The 15617-nt window shown below is 37.2% G+C and overlaps 2 protein-coding genes across 4 annotated transcripts; one reads left to right on the top strand and one right to left on the bottom strand.

The window, feature by feature from the left end:
• The first annotated feature begins 261 nt into the window (after positions 1 to 261).
• On the top strand, positions 262 to 7991 carry TOC64-V (translocon at the outer membrane of chloroplasts 64-V). The gene is made up of 13 exons (XM_023655641.2): positions 262 to 829; positions 922 to 1074; positions 1151 to 1275; positions 2146 to 2271; positions 2356 to 2538; positions 2647 to 2791; positions 3711 to 3879; positions 4423 to 4557; positions 4643 to 4846; positions 5558 to 5685; positions 5778 to 5829; positions 7124 to 7193; positions 7622 to 7991. The coding sequence occupies exons 1-13, from the start codon at positions 585 to 587 to the stop codon at positions 7702 to 7704; spliced, it is 1818 nt and encodes a 605-aa protein (XP_023511409.2). The 5' UTR covers positions 262 to 584; the 3' UTR covers positions 7705 to 7991.
• A 1080-nt stretch (positions 7992 to 9071) lies between these two features.
• Positions 9072 to 13564, bottom strand: LOC111811364 (metacaspase-1). 3 transcript variants are annotated; one of them, XM_023698175.2, is made up of 5 exons: positions 13211 to 13564; positions 11066 to 11396; positions 10890 to 11001; positions 9906 to 10091; positions 9072 to 9332 (listed from the first exon to the last, which is right to left on the bottom strand). In XM_023698175.2, the coding sequence occupies exons 1-5, from the start codon at positions 13530 to 13532 to the stop codon at positions 9273 to 9275; spliced, it is 1011 nt and encodes a 336-aa protein (XP_023553943.2). In that variant the 5' UTR covers positions 13533 to 13564; the 3' UTR covers positions 9072 to 9272. The 3 variants fall into 3 exon arrangements, with proteins under 3 accessions (XP_023553943.2, XP_086973981.1, XP_086973982.1); XM_087117855.1 differs by having other exon boundaries at positions 10890 to 10980; XM_087117856.1 differs by lacking the exon at positions 9906 to 10091.
• Positions 13565 to 15617: the final 2053 nt, after the last annotated feature.

Raw genomic sequence — 15617 nt, 5'->3', positions numbered from 1 at the left:
AAAGGAGGAATCTGTGTAAGGAGGGGCTCGCGTCTGATTAACTAATTGGTGAGATAATAGCTTACTAAATGATGAGTAGCTAGTTCGAGAGGATGATCAGCCACCCAAATTCTTAATAGAGGTAGTAGTAGGGAATGTTTCACAATGGGCGAAAGCATGATGAAACAATGCCGTATGAAGGTAGAAGGCCTACGGTCGAGATGATTATGACTATGATCAACCTGGGTATCTAGACAATGGAGTCCAATCGACTGTAAGTCCCTTTATTGAAACCACCACGTCGCCGATCGGGTGGCTGGAGAGGTGAGACATGGGCGTCGCCAGCTGCAATGCTCGAGGGTGGGGGCTTCGCGAGTGCATGAAACTGAAATGGAGTGTGGCTGAGATGGGGTTTCTTTCATGGGCCATGAGTAATTGGGTAGAGACATGGGCTTAAATGGGTAATGGGTATTAGACATGAGCTTGTATGAACTGGAGACCGAATCAAATTGATCGGTTTAAACCTTCCTAAAACCCTCCATTTCTTCTAATTTCTTCATTCATTTTGATTCTCAACCCCAATCAATCTGTTCCGATTCCGATTCATGTCAAAACCCCTAAAGTTCATGCAATCCAATGCTTCTAACCCCAAACTCTGGATCCTGATCGGGGTTAGCGTCGCCGGAATCGTAATTTATGCAGAGACCCGAAGGAGAAGAAATGGCAAAGTGTTGCAGAGAGAGGACTTTGGTGCCTTCGTCCATCGTTTTGAGCTTAAACCTTTCCCTCAGCCGCCGCCGCCCGCCGCCAGACTTCCCCTTACCGGTCTCACTTTCGCCGTCAAGGATGTGTTCGTATTCTTCCTTTATCTCTCTGCGATTTCTTGTTTCTTAATCTCACGGGTTTGTGTTCTTGATCGTTTGATTTTGTGGGTTGCTTTAGATTCGACGTGAAGGACTATGTGACGGGGTTTGGCAATCCGGACTGGAAGAGGACTCATGATGTTGCTGAGAAGACCAATGGGGTGGTAACTCTTCTGCTCATGAATGGGGCTGCTTGTGTTGGGAAGACTGTGATGGATGAACTGGGTTTTGGGTAAGCTGCTGTTCATATTCTCCCAGTAAATTTGTTTGTCAATGTTCTTGAGGTGTTTGTTTGATTGTTAATTTAGGATTACTGGGGAGAACAAGCAATATGGAACTCCTACCAATCCAAAGTTTCTATCATTTGTATCTGGAGGTTCTTCTAGTGGGTCTGCCGTGGCTGTTGCAGGAGAGCTTGTTGACTTTGCTCTTGGTTAGTATAGTTTCCATTTCTTTTTATAATGTATTGCTAAATTTTTGAGTGAATAGGCAATCCAATCCGAAAATACATACATTTATGTATATATATATATCTATTTCTCGATGGGGGCAAGGGAAGGGATATAACTCAGCGGTAGAGTGTTGCCTTGACGTGACGGAAGTCATTGGTTTGAGCTTGATTATCCCTAAACCCAATGTGAGTTTTTCTATTTTTACTTTCTCCCCTGCTGTGATCGAATGAGAATGGATAAGAGGCTCATGGGATTGACGTGAAGGGGTGGGGATTGCTATATTTCTGGGAGCGAACTCTAGGTGAATATGAAGCGCATGGATATAAGCTATATATATATATATATATATATATATATATATATATATATATATGCAGTGTGCACGTAGATAAGGAAAGCCAAATCCCTGTGGGGGGCTGGTACCTTTCTTTTACGGCCTAAATTCCTATTTGTCAGCAGTGGGGAACTATTGCTCGATAGGGAAGAGGCGAAAGGCTTGGGCCTACCTATCCCGATAGGACCTTATAAAGGAATGAGAGTGAGAGGTTCCATATTGCAGAGCCGAAGGGCAGCACTTTTGTATGTGATTGTAGTATGTCACCTCGTCTCGTCCCGGTACCACAACATTTCAGAGTATCTATGATATATATACAAGTCTATATCTATCTATATATATATATATATTGGTGCACTTTCTTTATAAGAGCATTAGAATGTTCTCTTAAATGAAAAATCTTTACTCTGAGAAGCATTTCCAAAGACAGTTCAAGTCTGTTTCTGTTTTAGTATATACGAGGCTCGCGAGTCTAGCAAGATTCAATCTCATAATGAAGTAATTTCTTATATTTTAGGCACGGATACGGTTGGTTGCATCAGAATTCCAGCTTCATTTTGTGGTATATTTGCATTTCGACCCTCTCATGGAGTCATACCAATGAATAGAGTTTTGTCGAATTCGCCGAGCTTGGATACTGTTGGTAAGATGGCACATCAATTGACATTTTTCTTCATTTTTCTATCACGGATATTCATTCGAGTACTTCTTGTATGTCATTGTTAAGGATGGTTTGCTCGTGATCCATCCATTCTACATCGTGTTGGGCATGTTCTACTCAAACTGAATTCAGTAGAACCTCGAAGGATGCGACGCCTTGTTTTTGCTGATGATCTATTTCAGCTTTCCAAGGTTCCTTTGCAAAAGACTGTTCATGTCGTTAAAAAGGCTATAGAAAATCTATCTGGTTGTAAGTTTCAGGACCGTTCACACGTATTTCCTATCGAAGCTTTCAGTTCAAGTGCTTTAAAGGTTATTTTAGGTTTATATTGATTTTTTGAGCTTTTTGCATCCGCAGATCAGTCTCCAAAACACATGAACTTTGGTCAGTACTTGGTGTCTAAAATCCCGAGCCTGAAAGAGTTCCTCCAACAACCACCGAACTCGCAAAAAGGAATTTCTATTTTCAAAGCTTTGTCATCTGTTATGATTTTATTACAGAGGTAAGCTCAGGTGATTCTAACTACTTAATTTTTCACTCTACATGTCAGTCTACTTATGGATTAAGAAGCAGAGTCGCGTATATATTACACCTATATTTCTTTTGATAAGATCGTCGCCCCTATATTTCATGAAGCACAAATAGACATTGGATGCTGCTCGACTTCCCACCCGATACTATTGCGGGTGATCATCCCTTTGTGCATGCACCATAGTGAAATCAACTTATGTAATATTTATTTATTTTTCACCTTAACCTTTTGTTTCCTTTATTTTCTTACTTATAGATAATTGCATTTTTTCCCGGGCGTTGCACCTAAAATTGTGCACATGTGTGAGATCCCACATCGGTTGGGGAGGAGAACGAAACACCCTTTATAAGGGTATGGAACCCTCTCCCTAGAATATGCGTTTTAAAAACCCTGAGGGGAACCCTGAAAGGGAAGGCCCAAAGAGGACAATGTCTGCTAGCGGTGGACTTTGGTCGTTACAACATGATGCGTGTCAAATGACATGCTAATTTTTGTGTTACGTGAAACCATGTGATCCATTATAAATTCTCAAAATTTAGAAGCGTGTGGGTGAGAAATAGCTGCAATAGGACGAACCCGTTACTCTTTACTTTTAACTTAAAATTATTAGGCTTCTCCATATTCTTTCGGTATTGTCTGTTGTGTTGGTGCTGTACATTACGTAATAGAACGAACATCTCATTTTGGTCTTTGAGTCACGTTGCTCAATGGTGACCTTTTCTTTCACTGTTGAACTGTAATTGCTACATAATGGTGGCTGTTAAAATGCATAATTGTCGATATATTAGCTACATTGTATGTTCGATAATATGTTCCATCTTCAAATTGTTGTTTTCTTTCAGGACAATAAACCCCTACTAATGAATCTGTTGTGGCATGCACTTTTCAGATGCGAATTTAAAATAAATCACGAAGAATGGATTAAGTCGGTCAAACCCAAGTTAGGATCTAACGTATCTGAAGATGTTCTTGCAGCAATTAAAACATCTTATGATGATATGAAAACGCTTTATAAAGTCAGAACGGAGATGAGACTTGCACTTCAAAGTTTATTAAAGGTATCCCCAATTCATTGTTGTGTACCTTGAAATGAGTGTATGTAAATATGAATCTTTTGCAGCAATTCTAATATTTTGCATTATAAAATACGAGGAATTCTCGAGTGTTTGATAAGAAGACTTCCCTTATTATTGTGATTTTGTACCGTTTATGTGTTAGGATCGCAAAATAATGCACACACTCGATCTAAATGAACACAAAAAACAGGAGACGGAAAATGCAAGGAGGAATATTGGCTAAAGGTTTATATTGATGACTTCAACTATCTACAGTAATAGAGAATACACGGTCTAAGGGGATATGTATAGCTTTACGAGATATAACCATCTATATATAACTATCTACCATATATAGGTTTACCAGATATAGCCTTTTAATGTACGTAGTTGTTTATTATATATGACCACTTACTATATATGACCATAGACTCCATAACCGAACATTATGACCACTCACGTGGTTGTTGGTCAGTAATTCTTAAAATAATTATTTATGTACAGTAAATTGATCTGTTTTTGTTCTTATATTATTATTCACTCTAGGATGATGGCATATTAGTAATTCCCACAACTGCAGACTCCCCACCAAAGCTAAGTACAAAGAAGGGAATTTCTTCGGAGTTTCGTGATAGGATATTTGCATTATCAAGCATTTCAAGCGTGTCTGGTTGCTGTGAAGTAAGTTAACAATCTCGTTTGAGTTATTTTCTGTCGACCGCTCGAAGAGTGACATGTTATTGTTGTTATAACATTGTATTGTCAGGTTGTTGTTCCTTTGGGAAGGCAGGATGATTGTCCCATATCCATTTCACTTTTAACATTCCATGGTGCTGATAAGTTTCTTCTAGACACAGTCTTGGATATTTTCTCAGCTCTTCAAGAGCAAGTCAGCATAGCGTCTAACAGTCTATCGCCATTTGCTGATACCAACGGCGACATGGATGCCTCTGAACTATTGAAAGAAAAGGTTTGCCTCTATTGTCGATGCGATTAATAATGTCCGTCTTGATTCTGCCATGATGATGTTATTCGATGTGAAGTAGGTTCTTATTCAAGCACTCATAAGATCCTTTTTGCTAAAATTTACAGTTTCTGATTTAATTAAAAGATCCATTTGTTTTTCTCCTCTGCTTTTAAAAACTATGTGGCTGGTCAATGAAAAATAAATGTGATTTGACATCAGACGAGTAAGAAACGTGTAGTAATTTCCCGGGGATCCGGTGAAAGTCCTAGGTGAATCAGTAACAGTTTCAGATTTTGATTTCAGGCATAAAACCTCGAATTACATACCATAAACAAAATAGTTTCCACCTTTTCGGTCTACTCAACTTGTATTTTGATTTTCACTTCTCGTACTCCCTTTCGAGGGCCAAATTTGTTATTTCGTGTTCATATACTGATTCTGCGGTTATGATCGTCACAAATTTTTGAGCTTTGATATTGGAAATATTGCCCAAACATTTATGTAGTGGCAGGAGATTCTACATGAAGTGAGGGCTCGTATGATTGCCATCTTCGTTTGCTTTCGCTTTGTTTGTTCTAAAACATCTGGGGTTGCCTGTTTTTCATTGTTCATAAAAAGTTGACTAGCTTACATGTTCCAATACATAGTTATTGTTGATGAACATACTCAATTTTCTTAGTTGAACAGTTTACTTACAAAAGGAATGATTTGCAGGGCAATGCAGCTTTTAAAGGAAGACAGTGGAATAAAGCTGTTAATTACTATACAGAAGCGATTAAATTAAACGGGACGAACGCAACTTATTATTGCAACCGAGCTGCCGCTTACTTAGAGTTAGGCTGGTATGTTACCCACAAATATTTCAGTCAGCTATTTACTTATTCTACTTGGTGTGTACTGAATTCATCAATTACTTGAATTTCAATACATGTAGCTTTCAACAAGCTGAAGATGACTGCAGCAAAGCCATATTACTTGATAAGAAGGTAACTATCTGATTTATACTTGGCTATATAGAAAAACAACCAAACACACACAAACATACATTCAAAGGCAAAAACTAAAAGAAAGGATTACAAAAAAGGCCAAATATCAACGAACTGAGATCCCTCAACGGTTGGGGAGGAGAACGAAACACCCTTTATAAGAGTGTGGAAACCTCTCCCTAGTAGACGCGTTTTAGAAACCTTGAGGGGAAGCCCGAAAGGGAAAGCCCAAAGAGAATAATAACTACTAGCGGTGGGCTTGGGTCGTTACAAAGGATAGTTGTGGAACATTCTAGTCATTAACGGCTAAATGAAGGTGTTTTACCTAGCCATAGACCCCGAGCGGCGGTCAAACAGAGGCATGAATGCAAGATGCCATCTGTACTACCTCCTAATAGGGCTCCAATGGAATTTTAATATTTGTTGCTATATGCACCAGATATGTTTAGACTAAAACTTCCTGCAGGTTTCTTTTTGTTGTTGCTGTTGTTGCTGCTGTCTCTCTTAATTATTATTATAAAATTTATTCATGGGGTAGCTTCCCGTGATGGTATACTCTGTTACTATGTATGTTGAGTGTCACAATTGTACTCTTCCGGCAGTGGAACAACGATTGTACAACATTTGTTCTAATCCTATGAACAAGTCAGCCGTGAGAAATTCGGATTTCGCGGACAACGTCGGCGTATGCTCGAGCCTCGAGTCACGTTTGCGAGAAATGTTTTAAAAAACATGAGCGGGGAAATACATTTGAAAACAATTTGAAAGAATTGAAGAATGTAACGTTATATGGCTATAAGTAAAGAAAGAAACAGGACTTAAATAACATATAACTCAGAGTAGGAAGAATTGATGACTAGTCGCATCCCCATATAGTACATTTTGGGGCATTTTAGCGGGTGTAGACATGATTTTGGTGACAGGTCATATACCTCCTTATTGACACAACATGAAATAGTGAAAGTCTATCTAAGATGAAAGCATGATAAAAGGGGTTTGGAACGGGCATGCGACCATGGACAGCACGTCTTAGACAAGCATGACCGGGACATCCGACATGCGGCCATAAGCAACATGCCTTGGACAAGTATGATCGTGACACTGAGCAGGAACATATTTAAGCCTTTGGTTTGAGCAGGAACGTATAAACATAATTCATTTTGGGTTGAAATACTCTGTTACTATGTATGCTGAGCTGGTGTTTTTAGTCGTTAAAAAACGATCGATTTATCTTTACGTTAGACAATCTGCAAAAGAGATGATGATATTCTTAACGTTTCGTTTCTTCACGCAGAATGTGAAGGCATATCTCAGACGAGGAACTGCCAGAGAGTCTCTTCTTCTCTATAAAGAAGCCATCAAAGGTGAGATGATTTTTATCACTAAAATATCTGAAGCTGCATTGTTTACGTTCTAGAACCGCTGTTTCGTTGCATGTGAACGTATGCGTATGCATTGACGTGAACATGTTGCTCAATCGATTAGGATTATGTAAACAACTTAAGAGAAAAATTATATAAACTTAGTATTAGATTGATTTTGTGCATCTAGCAGACCTTTTGGCTATCGTTAAGAACCCTGAAATTTCGAGATAGATTTGAATAATTGACACAAATCGACCTCGTAAAAGAAAACGGGGATGTCAAGTTTTGTCATTATAGACTAATGGTGGTTTCAGAACTGGCCATGGAATGCTTGCCTTTATTTAGACGAGAGTGTTTTCTCTGTTAATGAAAGCGTGTTTCGGTGCACGTTCGATAAATATTTGCTTTGGTTTCTCATACTTCTGCAGATTTCAAGCATGCTCTCGTCCTCGAACCGCAGAATAAAGTTGCGAATCTTGCTGAAAAGAGATTAAGAAAACTGATCAGTTGAGGATGCAATTCTCGTATCGAAAACGAAAAGAAAACCCGAAAAAGAATAGCAAAAAGAAAACACAAAGCCAAGCTGATAGAAGCATTGTAATTGTGCATTGTCAAGTGAAAATAAAGAGTAGAGCTGGAAAGGAGTCAGAGCCCAGCAGCAGCTGCCAATTTTGTGAGTATATATTTGAACTTTAGTGAACCTTAGTTTGGCACAGGACCATGTGGAATTCTTTTATCCATTGAACCGTGTGGGAAGTTTCAATTCAAAATTTGGGTGCTTGTTCAGTGTTGTGAAAATATTCTCTCTTTTTTGATCTTTTTCTGAACCTGTTCACTGTGATCATTTACATTTAGGTTGATTTTAGAGAGTTGCGTAACAACAAGTCCACCGCTAGCAGATATTGTCTTCTTTGGGCTTTTCCTTTCGGGCTTTCTACTAGGGAGAAGTTTTCACACCTTTATGAAGAATGTTTCGTTTCCATCTCCAACCGATGTGGGATCTCATCTCCCTTTGAGGCTCAACGTCCTCGATGGTACACCGCTCGGTTGGAAAGAGAAACGAGTGCCAGCGAGGACGTTGGGTCCCGAAGGGAGGTGGATTGTGAGATCCCACGTCGGTTGGAGAAGAGAACGAATCATTCTTCATAAATGTGTGGAAGCAGACGATTTTTAAAAACCTTGAGGGAAAGTCCAAAAGGGAAAGCTCAAAGAGAACAATATCTATTAGCAGTGGGCTTAGGTTGTTACGGATAAATTTATGATTTTTTTCCAGCTAAACACCTTGTTTCATGACTTGATTTCGGGTGAAAAGTTCTTGTATTATGCCGAAGTTTTAATACAAACTGAAAGAGGACAATGAATACTTGAAATGATCTATTCTATGGGTTGTATAGTTATGTCTTTTGAGTTCGACGTTCCATAGGTTGTACAACTATGTCTTTGAGTTCGAGGAGACAATGAAAACGTTCTATAGGTTGTATGGTTGTGTCTTTGAGCTTGAAGGAGACAATTAAGGCATCTTTCGACCGCTTTTTTTTTTTTTTTTTTTTTTTTTTTTTTTTATTATGTTCGATGGATTCATTTTGTTGCAATATTATTATAAATTTTTAGTTCATCGATTAGTAGCGGTAAAGAATTGAATATTTAACTTTTTAGTTGAGGATATATGTCGTTATTAGTTGAGTTATGTTGGGATAGATAAGTATTTTACTATTTTATTTATACTTTTTTTTTGGGTATGTTCTTCGAAGGAAAAACAATAAAATTAATTGTTAAGGTTGGAAAATCGTCATCGTGATGTTTTTTTTTTATGAGATTAAGGTTAGTAGTTATACGTCGTCAATCTATGTTTTAAAATTTAAAATATAAATTACAATCTCAATCTAATGATGTAATTAATAAATATTAACTTCAATCAATATTAATTCGGGGTCGAACTTTCATCTAGTTTCAACCAAGTTAAGTTATTACAAAACAATAATTAGATATTTGTTTACAATGAAAACCTCCCTTTCGGAGAGAGTTAGAGTTTTCTCTCTAAACAATTTCAAATTATTTTTTAGTAGGAAAAATCTGGAGTTATAATGTAAATATTTTCTTGTGCACGTCAAAGATCTCTGATGATGAGAGTCGAGGTTCCTGCAAAATATCAAATTAAAACGAAAAACGTAAAAATTAGTATGAAAAATGCGAAGGCCTTTTCCATGGTAAATACTCTCGATTGCTAGTACATACTTATAATATAGATACACCGACACCATTCAATATTTTAGCCGCCCCGTTACTTCTAGGACGTCAAATCTACAACAACCACTATTCCAATTGGTTGGCTTGTGAATTCACATCTGATTGTTATTATAAAATGGTCGTACAGTGACGACCTCATTAAATAACATTTCCACTCTAAGAGCCTTCTCATAACAATGCCTTAGGGATATTCAAGTAAATTCACATTTGTGACGTGTGTGGGGAAGGAGGTCATCAAGAGGAGAACGAGAAAGAGACAGGAAAACTCGACACTGAATAACTCGACACTTTAACCAAAGTTTTGTTGTTTAAATTTGATCGTTCGTATCAAGTTCAAGAAGTCAATTTCGAGTGTTCTAATAGTTGAATTATATAGAATTCATTAGTTTCTTCACTAGCAATCGATGACGAGAAAAAAAACGTTAAAAAAGAAGAAAAAAAATGAAAGGGTAATGAGTAAATGACCTGAATTTGTTTGTATTCGAACAATTTTCTGAAAAAAACACATGGGAGACATCCTTTTTTGTTGGCCCTTTGAACGGCTTCTTGCATGCAATCAAGCAGGCGTCCATACGTTATTTCTCCAAATCTCTTAACCAAATCGATAAGAATGAATGTCAATGCTCCGTTCATCGTCTTTCCTGATAATATCTGCATATTATTCCCAACAATCGTCAACAACCCTAAACTTTCTCGAGCAAATTAGTTCTTTTGATCGTTCTTAAGTTCTTCTCATTTTGGTCTATAAAGTTCTCACTTTGTTCTATTTTGATCTCTCAACTTCTAAAATATCGGTTTAGGGTCCAACATCGTCACTGACACTCATTCCTTTCTCCAATGGATGTGGGACCCCCCAATCTACCCCTCTTTGGGACCCAATATCCATAACTCGCACACCACCTATCCTCACGACCTTCGTTCCCTTCTCTAATGGATGTGGGACCTCCTAATCCACCCCTCTTCGGGACCCAGCATCCATACTAGCACACCGCCTTGTGTTCACCTCCTTCGGGGCTCAGCCTCTTTGTTGACACATCGCTCGGTGTCATACTCTGATACCATTTGTAACAACTCAAGCCCACCACCAGATATATTGTCATCTTTAAGTTTTCCGTTTCAGGCTTCCCCTCAAACGTTTCTAAAATGTCTACTAGGGAGAGAGTTTCACACCCTTACAAAAAAATGTTTAGTTCTCTTCCCAAGAGACGTAGAATCTCACAAAAATGTAACTTTTAAAATTAAACATAAATCCCGGTCCGCAGGGTTGCACTGTTCAACCAATCTAGTTTTCATTCATCCGAAACCATCCCAACCGGAACCGTATGGGTTAAGTTGGATTGGTCGTAAAAAAAAAAAAAAAAAAAAAAAAAAAAAAAAAAAAAAAAAAAAAAAAAAAAAAAAACTCGTACTAAAAAGGAAGATAATAGGGAATATTATGTGGATGCTTACAGAAGTATCAGCAGCAAATTGATCATCTCCACAAGCACTCAAACAAATCGCCAATCCACCACTCGTCGCCTTCCACGCTCCCGACGGCGGCCTGTTGTCCACCCACTCATCCCTAAAACCCCATATTCCAAAATCAAAATCGAACCCAAATTCAAAATCAAATGAAATAACCGAACCTGTTGCGGTCATAAACATAGGCGAGATCGAGCATTGTGGCGCTGTGGCAGGCGTCGACGATGCTGTGGAGGTTCACGCCGGCCTTCAGAGGTGAAACAATGGTGGCGTTCATCTCGTTGTCGCTTATCATCCCTTCCTCCATGAAGTCCACTGGGCATATCGTCTCGTCGTAGCCGTCGATCTCGTCCATCGCGAAATCCGGCTGCCGTAATCCATGGCCGGAGAAGTAGAACACCAGGCTTTCGCCTCCCCTGCAACCTTCAACTAGCCATTTTAGTCCGCTTTGGATGTTCTTCTTTGTTGGTACTCGTTCCGGGTTTGTTTCGTACTCTGTTCCGGTTCCAACCATAAATATTTTAGATTAGGTGGTTCGAGTCGTTCGAGTCACCCATTCAATTTTTTGTGCCCATACAATATATATTTATTTTATTTTCAAACATTTGATTAATAATCCACCTCAACGTCTGTCGACACTCATTCCTCTCTTCAACCAATGTGGATCTTATAATCCACCCCTTTTGGAGCCAGCGTCCTCGTTGGCACTCATTCTCCTCTCCAACTAACGTAGGATCTCACAATCCACCTCCTTCAGGGTCCAACGTCCTCGCTGACACTCGTTTCCCTCTCCAATCGATGTGGGATCTCACAATCCATCCCTTCGAGGCCCAGCGTCCTCATTGACACTCTTCTTCTCCAACCAATGTGGGATCTCACAATTCACTCCCTTTGGGGCCCAACGTCTCTCGCTGACACACTGCCTGATGTTCACCCATTTCATGATTCAACATCCTCGTTGGCACATCGCCTGAAACCAAACTCTAACCCCTCAAGATTTTTAAAATGCCTCTATTAAAGAGAGGTTTCCACACGTTTTTAAAGAAGGTTTCGTTTCCCTCTCTCAACCTTTCAGTATGATTTTAAACAGGATAGTAAATAATAAAAATAAAATAAATATGTATATAATTTCATTGTAAAAAAAAAAATAAATAAATAATAATATATATATATATATATATATATATATATATATATATTATATAAAAATAACACATTATATTCGATTTAACCCAATCTAGCATTAGACGAACCAATGAACTAATCCAATTCATAAAATCTTCATTTATTTGAAATGAACATAAACTCAAATCATATAAGTCGGATTGAGTTGATCAGATTTTTCGAGTCAATAGATTAGATTTATTTGAACTTAAAAAATATTGAAATGAGAAACAGTAAATATAAGTATCATATTCTTGTATATTAGAAATGTTCGGGTTTAGATGTTCATTATCTACATTTTTACTTGGTCAAAAGGTAACGTTAAAAGCTTTAAAGATGCTTCAAAAGAAGGCGTTCTTGTCAAATTGTCTAAAAAGAAACATGCTTCTCTTCGCTACACCATTCTCGAAAGATATTTCATACTTACTATTAATTAATAATTAACGATAAATTTATATTCCTAAATTTTGGAGCTAAATGTCTGCCCTTTGAATTTAGACCTTATAATTAGATTCCGTTTTAAAAATATTAATGTAGTTTTCATAAGTGTTTAAAATTTTTTAAATACCAAAATTAATAAATAAAATTTAGGTTGATTATTAATTTTAAAATATACGTCACAATTATCTATACATATATTACTTTATTTAATTTCATAATTATTTTTTTATTATTTATTCTTTACAAACTCTTAAAAATAACTTTTAAATAAGGTAATTTCTTAAAATATATATTTGAAAATAAATAAATAAATATTTTACCAACTAACATTTTACTTTTATTTAAAAAAAAAAAAAAAAATTGAATACATTACCCGAATGAATCGAACCAACCCAACTCAACGTGGGTTAGTTTCATTATTTAATAAAGACGGTTTAGTTTGAAAAAATTTATAACCCGAAGAATTAGGATGTGTGTAAAAGATGTCTAAATCTAACCCAACCCAAATCCACGAACACCCTTAATCTATAAGTTCTTATGATAATTCAATTAGATCATTATCACTCGAATGTAAGTCATTTTCGTACCAACCCACATATTTTTTTTAAAAGTTATTCCTTAAAAACCCCGAAAAAACAAAAAATAGCACAAAAATTGTCACAAAAATAAATGATCATAAATTTAGAAGGCAGAGATGACATAACCTGTGAGAATACGAATGTTATGTTTGGAATATCCAAAATGATTGATCAACAAATCTTGCATATTCCGAACATCATTCAATGTCCCAAGTAGCCTATGTTTCCAGTTCTTGTAACTCACCCCACAGAGGAGAGCTCGCTTTCTCGGCCGCCCGTCCGAGGCAGCGGAGGAGAGGCTTTTCATCGGCCGCGGTGGCAGCCCGAGAGCTATTTCAGCTCTCGGTTCATCATCTCGACTCGTGTTTCGTCTTGTTTGCAACGTCCCGGCACCGGAGGAGGAGTGGTTCTTGATCTTGGAACAGCAACGTTCACTTTTGGTATCCATTTTTGTGCCATTCCTTAAGCCAAAGGAGTGAAAATTGGGAATATATAAAAGCCTCATATGGAATAAGTTCAAGAGGAATATGTAAAATTACAAAAGCTTAGATTTTCTTTGGATTATTCTTCGACTTTATTGGTTTATATTTCGATTTGATTCTTAAACTCTTCGAATTTGCGTTGCTATTGGTCGAACTTTTACACAAAATATTAAATTTTATTAATGCACGAACTTAAAAAAGTTTTAATAAACGTTTAGCTTTAGGATCATTTTTTTCTTCATTCACATGAGAATGTTTGATATTTTCTCTAAAATTTACTCAGTAAACTAAGAAAACGCGTGAAGTGGAGTGAAGGATTATATTAATATAATGTTTGAATATGATGTTTTAATTTTTTTTTTTAAATTTTAAGAATATTAATATTATTTTGAAAAGTTCATAGATATTTTTGAAATGTAATATGAATGATATTTTTAAAATTTCATCGGTATTAATATTACATTTGAAAGTTGGCATTATTAATAATAAATATATATTTTTTAGTTTTTCTTTTAAAATTTAAAAGTGTTTTAAAGGTATTTTTGATTTTTTTTTTAAATTTAAAAAGATATTAACGAAACAAACAAAATATTATTTATCGTATTTTTTTTTTACATTTTTTGTGATGTCCCACGGGGAGGAGAACAAAACATCCTTGTATGAAAACCTTCCATTAGCAGCAGACGCGTTTTAAAGCCTTGAGGGGAAGATCAAAAGAGAAAGTCCAAAGTGGATAATATCGACTAGCGGTGGATGTGGGTCGTTACATTTTTTTAAAGTTGGTATCAATTTTCTTTTAAATGAATAATTTTGCTAGGTCCAAAATATTCTTAAAGAGACAGGGAGCTATATCTACCTAGGGAACTTAACAATAATTCAAATGGAATATTTTTAAGATTCCAATACATCGCGTGACAAAATAAACTTTATTTGTACTTTTTACCAATAATCGATAACTTACTAATAAACTATATGTTAATAACGATTCGACTTTTTAAACTTTTAGATTGTGTTGGGGCTCGTTAATGAATGCTTACAACAAAAAAAAAAAAAAAAAAAAAAAAAAAAAACATATTCACGTTACAAACTCATGTATGTCATTTTATCAATCACGAGATACCCATTATTTAAATGAAAATAAGGGTAAAAGAAATACAAAATCAACACTCATTTGAATGGTCACAATAAATATCGAGAAATTAAAGAACCTACAATCATTCGAATGGTCAACTCCCATGTACAAATAAATGATTAGTTACCACACCGCCTGATCTTGAAGAAGTGGTACAATTTTTATACGCACAGATAGGTTGCTACCCTCAAAGCCACGTCCCATAATTCAAAGTAACTTTCTCGGCCTAATAGTTGCGAACAAGAAGCTTGCTGCCCGCTAGCTGATGCGACTTGGAATCCCGCATCGCAACTCAAAGTTTGTGCTGCGACCTAAAGTCCGTGCCTTAACTTGCCGCACCTTTCCCATGCGTACGGGAGTGCCAAGGTGCCTCCACACTGTGACTCACCCTTGGCTCGATTGAGTAGCCAAACATTCCTCTATGTTGATCATGTAGTAAGATTAGATAGAATAGAGCATGCTTCTATATCGACCACGTAATAGGCCTGAACAACAGAGGAATCAAGCACCCCTTCGACATACTATTACCCCTAGTGGAGGTTTGAATAAGTTGACATATCTTATGGCCGCAAGGTTGTTGGAGTCTTCGGAGACTAAGTTGCGTTTATGGACTTTTTGGAGCGTGATGGGCACACTATGCCATTTATGAGGTATGGGGTGAAGGATAGCCTAGGAGATGACAATTATCAATGGGCTTTGGGAGGGAGGAGGGGGCGAGACGAAGTCCAGTAGCAGCATGTAGTTATCAAGATCATATGGTCGCGTTCTAAGCCGTCCCTAGGTCAGGACAAGCATGCTCACAAAATTAAGGACGTGGAACTGCCATGGAAGTCCAGGGAACCTTGGAGTTGAGTGCAGCAGGAAAAATGGTCAAGCTATGACCACACCTTCATCGTTTGGAGAGAGAAAGTCTAGACAC

The sequence above is a fragment of the Cucurbita pepo genome, chromosome 15 (assembly GCF_057944985.1).
Source record: "Cucurbita pepo subsp. pepo isolate OVF chromosome 15, ASM5794498v1, whole genome shotgun sequence".
NCBI lineage: Eukaryota > Viridiplantae > Streptophyta > Magnoliopsida > Cucurbitales > Cucurbitaceae > Cucurbita > Cucurbita pepo.
This window is presented reverse-complemented; position numbering and strand designations above follow the sequence as displayed.

Coding starts and splice junctions, on each gene's coding strand:
- TOC64-V (XM_023655641.2), top strand. CDS start 585: ATGTCAAAACCCCTAAAGTTCATGCAATCCAATGCTTCTAACCCCAAA. Junction 1,276..2,145: donor GCTTGTTGACTTTGCTCTTG/GTTAGTATAGTT, acceptor CTTATATTTTAG/GCACGGATACGGTTGGTTGC. Junction 2,539..2,646: donor TATAGAAAATCTATCTGGTT/GTAAGTTTCAGG, acceptor TTGCATCCGCAG/ATCAGTCTCCAAAACACATG.
- LOC111811364 (XM_023698175.2), bottom strand. CDS start 13,532: ATGGATACCAAAAGTGAACGTTGCTGTTCCAAGATCAAGAACCACTCC. Junction 11,397..13,210: donor TAACATTCGTATTCTCACAG/GTTATGTCATCT, acceptor GAACCGGAACAG/AGTACGAAACAAACCCGGAA. Junction 9,333..9,905: donor TCGAATACAAACAAATTCAG/GTCATTTACTCA, acceptor GATATTTTGCAG/GAACCTCGACTCTCATCATC.